At 51.0% G+C, this 12903-nt stretch overlaps 1 gene segment (V, D, J or C); it reads right to left on the reverse strand.

Annotated features, from left to right (window-relative positions):
- Positions 1-2825: 2825 nt before the first annotated feature.
- Positions 2826-3308, reverse strand: LOC123347609. The segment is given in 2 exon segments: positions 2826-3140; positions 3228-3308. Coding segments are annotated over 2 exon segments (396 nt in total).
- Positions 3309-12903: the final 9595 nt, after the last annotated feature.

Genomic DNA, 12903 nt, shown 5'->3' on the forward strand with positions numbered 1-12903 from the left:
TAATGGGAGAGAGGCTGACTCCATCTCCCCCTGGGGAGCGCAGGGAGCAGATGCCCAGGGTGGATTTCAGAGGGGCAGGAGAAAAGAACAGAGCCCTTGCTCTGTGGATGCCTCCAGTGACTCTCTGATCAGACACTCTCCAGGTTACGTATCAGAGGGGGAGCCCTGTTAGTGTGGATCTGTAAAAAGCAACAAAGAGTCCTGTGGCACCTTATAGACTAATAACAGAAGTATTGGAGCATGAGCTTTCGTGGGTGAATAGCCATGCGTCTGACGGAGTGAATATTCACCCACGAAAGCTCATGCTCCAATACGTCTGTTAGTCTATAAGGTGCCCTCAAGACTCTTCGTTGCTTTCTCCAGGTTAAGGCTCCCCCCATCTCCCAGTGCGGTCAGTGGAGAAGCCGAGCCCTTAGTGCAGGTCAGGGGGCGTGCGGGGCCCCGAGTGAGGGTTGTTTGACAGCCAGGGCGGGGTCAGTGATCGCTGAGTGATCTCCCCCCTCAGCCCATTGATAATTCTCTGGATAAAAATCCACCCTTTTGTAGAGGGGGCAGCACAAGCGTCTATGCACCTCCTGAGTGGCGTGGAAGCATTTTAGTGTTTAACATTATTTGAGGGTCTGATGCCCAGATCCATATTCCCACCACAATCCAAAGGAAACACGTCTGTGAGTTTCATGCTCCGTGGTGGGAAGAGGAAGGCCAAAGTGGGTATGGATCCAACATAAATATGAATGGGGAGGGGAATCGAAACGGAAGTATCCAGGGTGTATTAATCAGAACCTGAATCTGAATGGGGATATGAAGTGGAGTATGAATAGGACTGCAAAGGGAAATAGGAACTGCTATATGACTATGAACTCCTATGGATGGGACTGGCAATATGAATGGGAGGGTGTAAATAACTCTCTTGTTTCTATTCTTTTTTAATAAATCTTCACATAGCATAGGATTGGCAAAAGGGGCGCGAATCCATAGGTCTCATGCTCTCGAACAGCTCTGGAACTGTCACTGGGAGGACCCCTTCAGTGTGTCAGCCCCAGTGGGGTCACACTCTCACTAGGGTAAGCCACAGGGATTCACCACCTCTTGGGACCAAAACTTAGAGAGTTCAGCCCCCCTGCTTCACGCCATGGGCTCCCTTCAGTGAGTCCACCTGAGTTGGGCACCTGAGGAAGACGTGTACCCCGAAAGGGAGCAATTCACTGTGAACTTCCTTAAACTGACAGTAGGTGAATTCTTGGAGTCACTAGTTTATGTTCCCTTTGGAGGTGAAATTTGCACTTGGGGTGTGTTTTGTTTGTTCTCTTCTGTTGGTTGATTTGTTTGTTCCAGATTTTTGTTTGTTTGTTTGTTTATTTGGTTGCTTGGAGTGGGTGTTTAAGTAGAAGAGGTCCTGCAGTGAGAGTCCTTCTTGCTGTGGTGGAAAGGAGTTGCAGAGTAGAACTTCACTCCCCTAAAAAACAAGGAGGAGTCTGGTGGCACCTTAAAGACTAACAGATTTATTTGGGCATAAGCTTTTGTGCATAAAAACCCACTACTTCAGATGCATGGAGTGAAAATTACAGATGTAGGCATTGTTATACATGAAGAGAGTTACCTCACAAGTGGAGAACTTAGGCATCTTTGAATTTCAGGTCTCATTAATTCATTTCACTGCAGAGAGACATAACCAGACAGGTCTCAATATGAAGCAGTAGGAGGCTCTGTAAGATATTTAGGACATCAGTTTTTTAACGGGAAATCCAACATCTTCTCCTCCCTAAGCTCCCTAAATATCAAGGGATAGATTCACAAATGGATTTAGGAACTTAATGACCACATTAGAAACTTCAATCCCACAATCAGGCCTAAAATGAGATTGAAACCCCACCAGAGCTGTCCCTGAATTCTGTAGACACCTGAGATCACTTTGCACCTCAGTTTTTGCTGTAAAACTTCCCTGGGCACCTATATTTCTGCCTGTGAGTATGGACTTTGCAGGCCCAGGTCTTGTCTCCATGGTGTGGCAGTGTCCAGCAGAGGGCTGTAACCTGTAGAGTGCAGCACCCCATTGTGGTTAAAATGCCCCATGTAGACCCTACTAGTGCACAGAGATATTGTTCTGGTTCAAACAGGGAAGAGTTAGAGCTTCAAGCTGGAGCACTGAGCAATTCTGGGAAGGAGATAAACTCCCCTCCTTTCAGAGTGAGATGAATCTCGGAAGGAGAGCAGATTATGAGAAATCTTCCGCTTTTGAGCAGGTGAGTTAATAATTGCCAAATTTTGGGCTGCTTCCTATAAAATAATGGGTGCCGACCCCTCTGGGAGACAGAAGGTTGAGGTAGGTGGGCCCTTGGGAGAGTGTTGGGGCTGGCAATTCTTAGTGTCCCAGGTTAGGTCCATCAATGGCTATTAGCCAGGATGGGCTGGGATGGTTTCTCTAGCCTCTGTTTGCCAGAAGCTTGGAATGGGCGACAGAGGATGGATCACTTGATCACCGGTTCTGTTCATTCCTTCAGAAGTACCTGGTATTGGCCACTGTCGGAGACAGGATACTGGGCTAGATGGACCTTTGGTCTGACCCAGTATGGTTGTTCTCATGTTCTTATTCCTGGGGTCTTTCCCTTCATTTCTTAGGGACACTATAGACAAAATGCAGCAGCCAGGACTCCTGGGTTCCACTCCCAGCCTTGGGAGCTCTGATACAATGGTTGCCTTTCAGTGCTAAGGGATTAGATTCTGGAGTGCTTGTAACACAAGGCAGAAGCAGTGTTGGCAGCTGCTCCTCCCTGGGGCTCATAAACCCAGACTGGTTCTCCGCAAGGTTAGTTTTAGTGCAGGCTTTAATAGGATTTTCCACACAGTGAGTATTTGGCACAGTAAGACACGTAGGTGTCTCCGGGCTGCAGGCCGGTCAGTTGAAGGGACACTTGGCCTTTGGAGGTGTCTCTTGTGATGGTGAGTCGACTTTTGAGAGCATCGTTATAGTTAGTTCTTCCATCAGCCCAGATACCTCCCATCGATTCCAACCCTTTTCCCGCTGGCTGGCGGGCCCAGTGCACCGCGTAGCTAGTGAGAGAGAATCCGGACACGGTGCAGGTCAGTCTGAGGGTCTCTCCAGGTTTCTTGACTCCCCCTCCGGACTCCACCAGGCTGACCTGGGAATAGACACCCGCAGAGAGGGAGATAAAGGGAGAATACTGCAGTGATTCCCGGAGTCGCAGTTATTAGGGAAAACACGGTACCGGGCACGGAGCGGCAGCGCAGATCCCGCCCGTACCCGTGGGGAGCAGCAGGAGGAAGGCGATGGCCAGGCTGGGGGTCATGGCTGCGGCTGGCGGCTCGGTCCCCAGGCGGCATGGGAAGCTGAAGCCCGGCGCTGGCTCTGAGCGGGGTGAGCGGCCGGGACTGGCTATGAACAGGGCCCCGGGGAGCTCATTTGCATGGGCCGGGGGGTGGGGGCACTATAACGGGGGGACCCAGGAGGTGTGTGACGCAGCGTCGCGTTGTTAAATCTCCTGGCAGGTGGATTCCAGAGTCCAGCTGTGACACGGAATGTTCCCTTCTGCTCTTTCTTCTGCACGCCGGAGATTTGCAACCATGAAAGAACTGGATGGAGACAGTCTGTCCGCCTATCTTCTGCTCTATTGATCACCATAGACATCTATCTGTCTATCTATCTATCCCCATACGCCCCATCTATCTATCTATCTATCTATCTATCTATCTATCTATCTATCTATCTATCTATCTATCTATCTATCTATCTATCTATCTATCTATCTATCTATCTATCTATCTATCCTCACCCACTGTATCTATCTATCCCCATCCATCTATCTATCCTCTCCCCTTTTTATGTTGGTGTCAATATTATAAACTAGGAGCCAGTTTCATTACTGAACCATTCCTTGTTCATGAGAATCTGGAAAATTAAGATGGAGACAAACTGTACAGAAATGCTTCGGGAAAATTTCTGTTGGGGGCTGTATTGTTGGGAAGGGGGTTGGAGTCAAACTCCTCAGTCTGAGGAGAAGGGTCAGTGCTGCGGGGGCTGGAGAAAAGTCGCCCCTGGTGCTCAGTAGCTGACAGGCCCCTGTGATGCCCCTTTACAAAGGGGTGAATTTCACACCCAGGATCACCAATGGGCTGCCGGGGAAGGTCAATTCTAGTTTATTGGCCAGAACCCTCCGGCCCATAATCCGCACTCCGGACTCCGCGTTCCCACTGCTCTTCGCTGAGGGCTCAGCTTCTCCAGTGACTTCGCTGGGAGATGGAGGGAGCCTTAAAGTGGAGCGTGTCTGATCAGAGAATCACTGGGGGCGTCCACAGGGCGAGGGCGGAGCCAGCTGCTCCTCCTTGCTCCGCTGAAACACACTCTGGGCATCTGCTCCCTGCAATAACTGATAACTGGTTATCGATAACTGAAAGGATTCTCCCTTATTCCCCTCCTTAGTGCTGCCGGATGGTTGGTGGGTACTGAACAAAGCCGTAGAGATGTAGCTAGAACACCCATTTAAATCAGGCTTGCAGGTTCAATTGGGTGAGTGCCTGGCCCGCATCTCATTGCATCGCTAGGTCCCTTCTGGTACCAACGTTTTAATCTGTTTGAATGAATGGGCCAGAACACCAGCTATAGTCAGTCGGGGGAGCAGCCTGGGGATCCGCGGAGCTTCCAGAATTAACACCTGTGAGGCTCTGACCCCAGAACGATTGTCCTACTTTTGGCCTTGTCCAAAGCTCAGTAAAGTCAGGGAGAAACTCTTCACAATCGATTGCAATGGGAATTGGATCAGCCCCGAAATGCATTTATCTTCCTGAAGCTGGCAGACGCCGTATTGTGAAACCGGGTAAGTCAGGGTTTCTCAAACAGGGGTCTCCGCTTGAGTAGGGAAAGCCCCTGGCGGGCCAGGGCGATGTGTTTACCCGCCCCGCCCGCAGGTCTGGCCGACGGCGGCTCCCACTGGCTGCGGATCACTGCTCCGGGCCAATGGGAGCTGCTGGAAGCAGCGCAGGCCGAGGCACTTACTGACCCCCGCTTCCTGCAGCTCCCATTGGCCCGGAGCAGCGATCCACGGCTAGTGGGAGCCGTGATCGGCGGGACCTGCGGGCGGGGCAGGTAAACACACCGTCCTACTCGCTAGGGGCTTTCCCTACACAAGCGCAACCCCTGTTTGAGAAACCCTGGGGTAAGCGTTGGTCACGGGGAGAATGTGGGTGTGAATGGAGAGAGGGATCCATTCAGGTCTTTATAATCACATTAGCTATGAAAACATTCGCTTGCAAAGACCATTCAGGTCACACATTTCTGACTGATAAATCCTGAATTTAGCCCTTTCCTTGGGCAAGTCTGATCTATGGGATTTCCCCAGCAACATCATCTGGTAAAATGTGAACAGCCAGTACCGAGGAGCTGCCCATTTGTGGCCTGGATAGAGTGAGCCTATCGACCTAGGGCACCTGCTGACAGCCCCGTTCAACTCCCAACCTCCCTGGGTGAAATTTGCATGGAAATCCCTCGCGGGGGGGGGGGGGGGCGGCGAAGGGTTCCTGTTTAAATACAGGTAGGTTAATGGGATTACACTGAGAGAGGAGTTGGGTGGATGAGAGATCCGCTGTGTGACATGGCCCTAGGTTCTCACACCGGGTGGATGGGCGTTGTTGATAAGGCCCATAGACGTGAACAAATGAGTCCCCAAATATTCTTCTTGTGCAGCCTGCATTACTTCGGTGTCGAATCAGTGCCACATTTAACCATGTGAGTGCTCAAGTTGTTGCAGTTTTTTATGGACACGTGATCAAATATGGGTGCAGAGATCTGAAACCAGCTGACAGATTTGTTTGCACTCTGCCTGTTGATCCTGTTCTAAGAAAGACAATTCTGCAGTTTGGATTTTTGGATTAGCCCTACCAGGATTCCCCTCACGGTGTGTCCCGCACAGTAATAGCGGGCGGGGTCCTCGCCTTTCACGCCGGACATTTGCAGATACAGCTCACTCTTGGGATTATCCCTGAAGATGGTGAATCGGCCTTTCACTGAATCAACGAACTACGTACTATCCCCGCTAGGGATAATATAAGCAGCCAATTCCCAGGAGCCTGCCGGACCCAGCTCATGCCGTAGCTGCTGAAGGTGAAGCCGGAGGCTTTGCAGGAGGCGGAGAGAGTCTCCGGGCTTTTTCACATCCCCTCCGGACTCCACCAGCGCCTGGGACAGGACACCTGCAAGTAAAGACAGGTTGTAAATATCGGTATAAAAACAGCGATAATTTAATATTCATCTAACTCCGCCAGTTATTCAGAGGTAGAAAATACCTTCTAAAGCCTCTACAGAGAAAATTAAAAGGAGCACAAATCTCATTTTTCCTGGTATTGAAAGGGAAAGTTCTCAGGGGACTGGCTGGTAATTGCACAGACTCAGGGACTTCGGATTGTGTCTCCGGGTGCAGCCTGGGCAGAGAGAGGCACAGATTTAAACAGGAAACTGTCTCCCTCATTTGCATGTCCCCTATAAGATACACACACTCTTGTTGCCAGTGATTTGATTGATTCGCGCTAGGGCTCCAGGAGCATGAGTGAGACTGTCCCGTTCTGTGTATCTGTGCAGCGCCGGGCACAGGGCGCTGGGATCCTCCTGACACTTTCGGGCCCCTGGGAGGAATGAACAGCTCCCTGCAGTGATTGTATTTCCTCACCCACGACCTGAGGGCCTGGGTATTGTGAGGCGATATGCTGGGAGGGGACTCGTCTCTGGAGCCCTGTCCCATGAGGAGAGGAGCCATGCAACGTCCGGCCAGTGGGGTCAGCTCTGCGGAGGAGTCGTGTCCCAGGGATCCACTGGACACGGAAGATTTAACCTCCCACTGGGTGGGATTTGGGACGGAAGCCCCTCCCCTTTCCCTTCCTTCCTAGCATTGACCAGCTGCGTTGAAATGATCCATGACACTTGGAACAGGATCTTGTATTAACTCCGCTGGCTGTTAATTGCCAGGGCCGCTCAAAGGGGGGGGGGGCAAAGGGGGCAATTTGCCCCGGGCTCCGCAGGGGCCCCCAAGAGAATAGCGCCAATGTCAGCTCAAACCGCCTTTCCCCAGCATTCAGGTTCTTACCACCACCAGCTGCCTCCAACACCTGTACGTTCACCAACCAGCCCTGATACCTACCACCACCCTTACCCTCTGCACTCAACCCCCATCACCATGCAGTATATGCACCCTGAAGTGCAGGATTCGTTAAACAGCACTCCAGACAGGACATATGCAAACTTGTGACTGTACAGTTCACCAACCCACACCCCTTCCCTCTTGTGTTCATGAAATGTTGTGTGTCTGTCTGTCAAGGAAGTTTTTTTCTTTTCAATAAAACAATTCTTGGCTTTGAAAACAGTCTTTATTATAGCAGATAGTGAAAGATACCTTAGCCCAGTAAAGAAAGAGGCACTGCAAATCATTTTAGGGATAATAGAATAACAGTGTAAACAGTGCAATTCACTCCCATGCAAGGCAGCAAACATTACTGTTGGCTTTCAGCCTCAAATTCTTCCCTCAAGGCATCCCTAATCCTTGAAGCCCTGTGCTGGGCCTCTCTATTAGCTCTGCTCTCTGGCTGTGCATATTCAGCCTCCAGGACTTGAACCTCGGTGGTCCATGCCTCACTGAATGTTTCACCCTTCCCTTCACAAATATTATGGAGGGTACAGCAAGCGGATATAACCGCGGGGATGCTGCTTTCCCCCAAGTCTAGCTTCCCATACAAGCAACGCCAGCGTGCCTTTAAACGGCCAAAAGCACACTCCACAGTCATTCGGCACTGGCTCAGCCTGTAGTTGAACCGGTCCTTGCTCCTGTCAAGCTTCCCTGTATAGGGTTTCATGAGCCAAGGCAGTAACGGGTAAGCGGGGTCTCCAAGGATCACAATGGGAATTTCGACGTCCCCTACTGTGATCTTCCTATCTGGGAAAAAAGTCCCTGCCTGCATCTTCCTGAACAGGCCACTGTTCCGAAAGATGCGTGCATCATGCACCTTTCCAGGCCAGCCTGTGTAAATGTCAATGAAACGCCCGCGGTGATCCACAAGCGCCTGGAGAACCATAGAGAAATACCCCTTACGATTAACGTACTCTGATGCCAGGTGGGGGGGGGGCCAGAATAGGAATATGCGTCCCATCTATCGCCCCTCCACAGTTAGGGAAACCCATTTGTGCAAAGCCATCCACAATGTCCTGCACGCTCCCCAGAGTCACGGTCTTTCTTAGCAGGATGCGATTAATTGCCTTGCAAACTTGGATCAAAACGATTCCCACGGTCGACTTTCCCACACCAAACTGGTTCCCGACCGACCGGTAGCTGTCTGGAGTTGCCAGCTTCCAGATTGCAATAGCCACCTGCTTTTCCACCGTCAGGGCAGCTCTCAATCTTGTGTCCTTGCGCCGCAGAGTGGGGGCGAGCTCAGCACACAGTCCCATGAAAGTGGCTTTTCTCATACGAAGGTTCTGCAGCCACTGCTCGTCATCCCAGACTTCCATGACGATGTGATCCCACCACTCAGTGCTTGTTTCCCGAGCCCAAAAGCGGCGTTCAACGGTGCTGAGCATTTCTGTGAATGCCACAAGCACTTTGGTGTCACACGCGGCAGGAGAATCGATATCGATATCATCATCAGACTCCTCACTGTCACTTTGGAGCTGAAGGAATAGCTCGACTGCCAAACGTGTTGTGCTGGCGACACTCATCAGCACAGTCCTCAGCAGCTCGGGCTCCATTTGCCACAGAAATCGCGATTCACACAGAGAGTAAAACAGAAAGACACTCACAATGGCGCCAAACGCTGCCGGAAAGAGTGAATGCTGGGATGTGAAGCGATGCACCACGGGGCGCTGGCAAACAGGAAGCGGAATGACCCGCACACTTCCTTCCCCTTCCCACAATACTCAGCACCAAAATGGGACGAGGTGCTCTGTGGGATAGCTGCCCACAATGCACCTCTCAATACAGCGCTGGAAAGTGCTGCAAGTGTGGCCACACTCCAGCGCTGGCCCTACACAGCTGCATGACCAGCGCTGTAACTCCCAGCGCTGCAACTTGTAAGTGTAGCCAAGCCCTAAATTGCCCCCACTATATCCCTTCCCCAAATGCTACAGAGGCTGTGGGCAGGTATGGTGGGTAGGTGCAGCGAGGAGGAAAATAGGCAGCATTGTAGGGGTCTCTGTGAGGTGAGAGTGGCTGTGGGAGGTAGGTATAAAGGGGAAAGGAGATTTTAGTGTGAGGGGGCATGTCAGTATGTTACGGAAATATCGGGTCCGTCTAGCTGAGAGCCAGTAACAGCCAGGTGGCTCCGGCGGACCTCCCGCAGACGTGCCTGCGGAGGGTCCGCTGGTCCTGCGGCTCTGGTGGAGCATCCACAGGCATGCCTGCGGGAGGTCCACCGGAGCCACAGGACCAGCGGACCCTCCGCAGGCACGTCTGTGGGAGGTCCGCCGCAGCCACAGGACAGGCGCCCGCCAAAGTGCCCCCCGCGGCGTGCCGCCGTCCTTGGGGCAGCGGAAATCCTAGAGCTGCCCCTGACTCCATCTTACACAAATTTCACAGATCCTTTATACAAATTCAGACAAAGACCCCTGCCGTGTTAACACTTGATTGGTGGTTGCCAGACCCCGTACTTCTGCTATCTGGTCAGTGAAAAGCGGTTTGGAGCTCGCTTTTTCTGCTTCAAGGCAGAGGAAAAAAGACAGTTCAGAAGTTCAGATCACTGTGTATGTGAGGCTTCTGCTTCCCACTACTGGCTGCCTGCTAGTTGTTAAGGGGGGGTCACCAGTAACTTTCGCAGTATAATAGTCCCCTAATGACACTTTTAACTGAAAGGAAATGAAAAACATGAATCCAAGCAGAGAGAGGCTGAATCGGGCAGGCAGAACAGCAGCTCAGTTACTAGTAGTCGGCATTCATATTGCTTTTCATGTTTATATTCCTATTTGGATTCGTATTTCTATTCACGCTGTTATTCCCATTCCCATTTGAATTCACACTTCCATTCATATCGCCAATGCCATCCATAGGAGTTCACAGTCATATATATCTATTCGTATTTCCCTTTATAGACCTATTAATACTCCAGTTCATATCCCAATTCAAACTCCGATTCAAATTAATACCCCTTTATATTTCCATTTATATTCCTCTTCCCATTCCCAGTTATGTTTGGAGTCATACCCACTTTGACCCATCACTGTGCATGAAACTCACAGACATAATTCCTCTTGATTTTTGTGTGAATGTGGATCTGGGCAACAGACCCACAAATAATGTTAATCACTAAAATATTGTATGCAGTAGGTGCATAGCTACGGCGCCAGCAATTAATGCCGCTTCCTGGCTCCATAGCTCAGCGTTTAGCGCCCTGGTGTTGTAAACCAGTGGGCGTCAGCTCAAATCTCACTAAGGCCCAGCCTGTTACTGTGTGCGGACTGGGCACGTTGTCAGGCTCTCAGATTATATGGCCTCCTGAAGTCTCTTTCTACCCCCATCTTCTATGGCGGGGTTGTGCTGCCCCTATAAAAAGGGTGGAGGGGGAATATCACTGCGAGATTATTGACCCCATACTGCCTGTCAAACAACCCTCACTCAGGGCTCAACATGCCCTCTGAGTTGGGTTGCACGAATGGCTCGGCTTCTCCACTGACTTCACTGGGAGAAGGAAGAAGCTTTAAAATGGACAGTATGCGATCAGAGAGTCACTGGGGATATCCACAGTCTAGCGAGGTCGGATGCACCTGTCCTTTCTTCCTGCTGTGTGTGAAATACACGCTTGGCATCCCCTGGGGAGATGTGATTACCAGAGCCTCTGACTCCTAGTACAGCTGTGTGCGGGGCGATATTTTGTGTCTGTTTTCACTGCTGCGGAGCGTGAACGCCACCCGCAGGAAATTCCTTTCCCTGTGTCTGCAGGGGCTGGGGGGACGTTTTTGTCCAGCTTCCCCTCGCTGTGTCTCTGGCGCAGTAATACACGGCGGTGTCCTTGGGCTTCAGGCCGCTCATCTGTAAGTTTACCGTAGTGATGGAGTTGTCTCTGGAGACGGTGAATCGCCCTTCGACAGCCTTAGCATACCACTGGCTCGATCCGCTTGGGGAGCTAACCCTAGCCACCCACTCTAGCCCCTTGCCAGGAGCCTGACGGACCCAGTTCATTTCGTAGTCAGTAAAAGTGAAGCCAGAGGCTTTGCAGGAGAGGCGGAGAGAGTCTCCGGGCTTTTTCACATCCCCTCCGGACTCCACCAGCTGCACCTGAGACCGGACACCTGGGAAGAAAAACACAACACAAATCACATAAAAAGGGCAACAGTATCACATTCACTTGACTGTGCGAATTACACAGGGGACAAAATACCTTCCAAAGCTGCGAATGTGAAAATTAAATGGAGCCAAAGTCTCATTTTCTCTGGTATAGGAAGGAAAAGTTCTTAGGGGACTAGCCGGTAATTGCACAGACCCAGGGGGCTGAGAAGTGTCTCTCTTGGTTCAGGCTGGGCAGAGAACGGGACAGATTTAAACAGGAAACGGTCACCCCTATTTGCATATCCCGCTCCTTATAAGGGACAGACTCCTTCCATTAACTAAGGGAATTACTCTCAGGCCTGGTCTACACTAGGCGTTTAAATCGGTTTTAGGAGCCTAAAACCGATTTAACGCCACAACCGTCCACACTAGGAGGCACCTTATATCGATTTTAATGGCTCTTTAAATCGGTTTCTGTACTCCTGCCCGACGAGAGGAGTAGCGCTAATATCGGTATTAACATATCGGAATAGGGTTAGTGTGGCCGCAATCGACGGTATTGGCCTCCGGGAGCTATCCCACAGTGCACCACTGACCGCTCTGGACAGCATTCTCAACTCGGATGCACTGGCCAGGTAGACAGGAAAAGCCCCGCGAACTTTTGAAATTCATTTCCTGCTTCCCCAGCGTGGAGATCTCATCTCATCAGCACAGGTGACCACGCACAGCTCATCAGCACAGTTAACAATGCAGTCTCCTGAGAATCGAAAAAGAGCCCCAGCATGGACCGCTCGGGAGGTAATGGATCTGATCGCTATATGGGGAGATGATTCAGTGCTAACAGAACTGCGTTCCAAAAGACGAAATGAAAAAGTATTTGAAAGAATTTCTAAGGCTATGATGGATAAAGGCCACAGCAGGGACTCCGTGCAGTGCAGAGTGAAAGTTAAGGAGCTCAGACAAGCCTACCAGAAAACCAAAGAAGCAAACGGAAGGTCCGGGGCAGGTCGAAAAACATGCCGCTTCTATGCTGAGCTGCATGCAATTTTAGGGGGCTGCGCCACAAGTACCCCACCCCTGACCGTGGATTCCGAGGTGGGGGTTGTAATCTCTGCCATGTCTGAGGATTATGCAGACGGGGAAGATGAAGAGGAAGAAGAAGAGGAAGACCTCGCAGAGAGCACACAGCACTCCGTGAACCCCAGCAGCCAGGAGCTTTTTATCACCCTGACGGAATTACCCTGCTCCCAGCCCTCACAAGCAACTATTCCAGAGAATGACGCCCTGGAAGGGAGCTCTGGTGAGTGTACCTTTGCAAATAGCAAACAGTGTTTTTTAAGCAAGCCTTTTTTAATGATTGATTTGCCCAGAGGACTTGGGATGCATTCGCAGACAGTATAGTTACTTAGAAAATTTTGTTAACATGTCCGGGGATTGAGAGGAAATCCTCCAGGGACATCTCGATGAAGCGCTCCTGTAGGTACTCCAGAAGCCTTTGCAGAAGGTTTCTGGGCAAGGCATCCTTGTTCCGCCCACCATGGTAGGACACTTTACCATGCCATGCATGTAGCAAGTAATCAGGTATCATTGCGTGGCAAAGCATCGCAGCGTATGGTCCCGGTGACTGCTGGCATTCAAGAAGCATCCGCTC

Source organism: Mauremys mutica, chromosome 13 (genome assembly GCF_020497125.1).
Source record: "Mauremys mutica isolate MM-2020 ecotype Southern chromosome 13, ASM2049712v1, whole genome shotgun sequence".
Classification (NCBI taxonomy): domain Eukaryota; kingdom Metazoa; phylum Chordata; order Testudines; family Geoemydidae; genus Mauremys; species Mauremys mutica.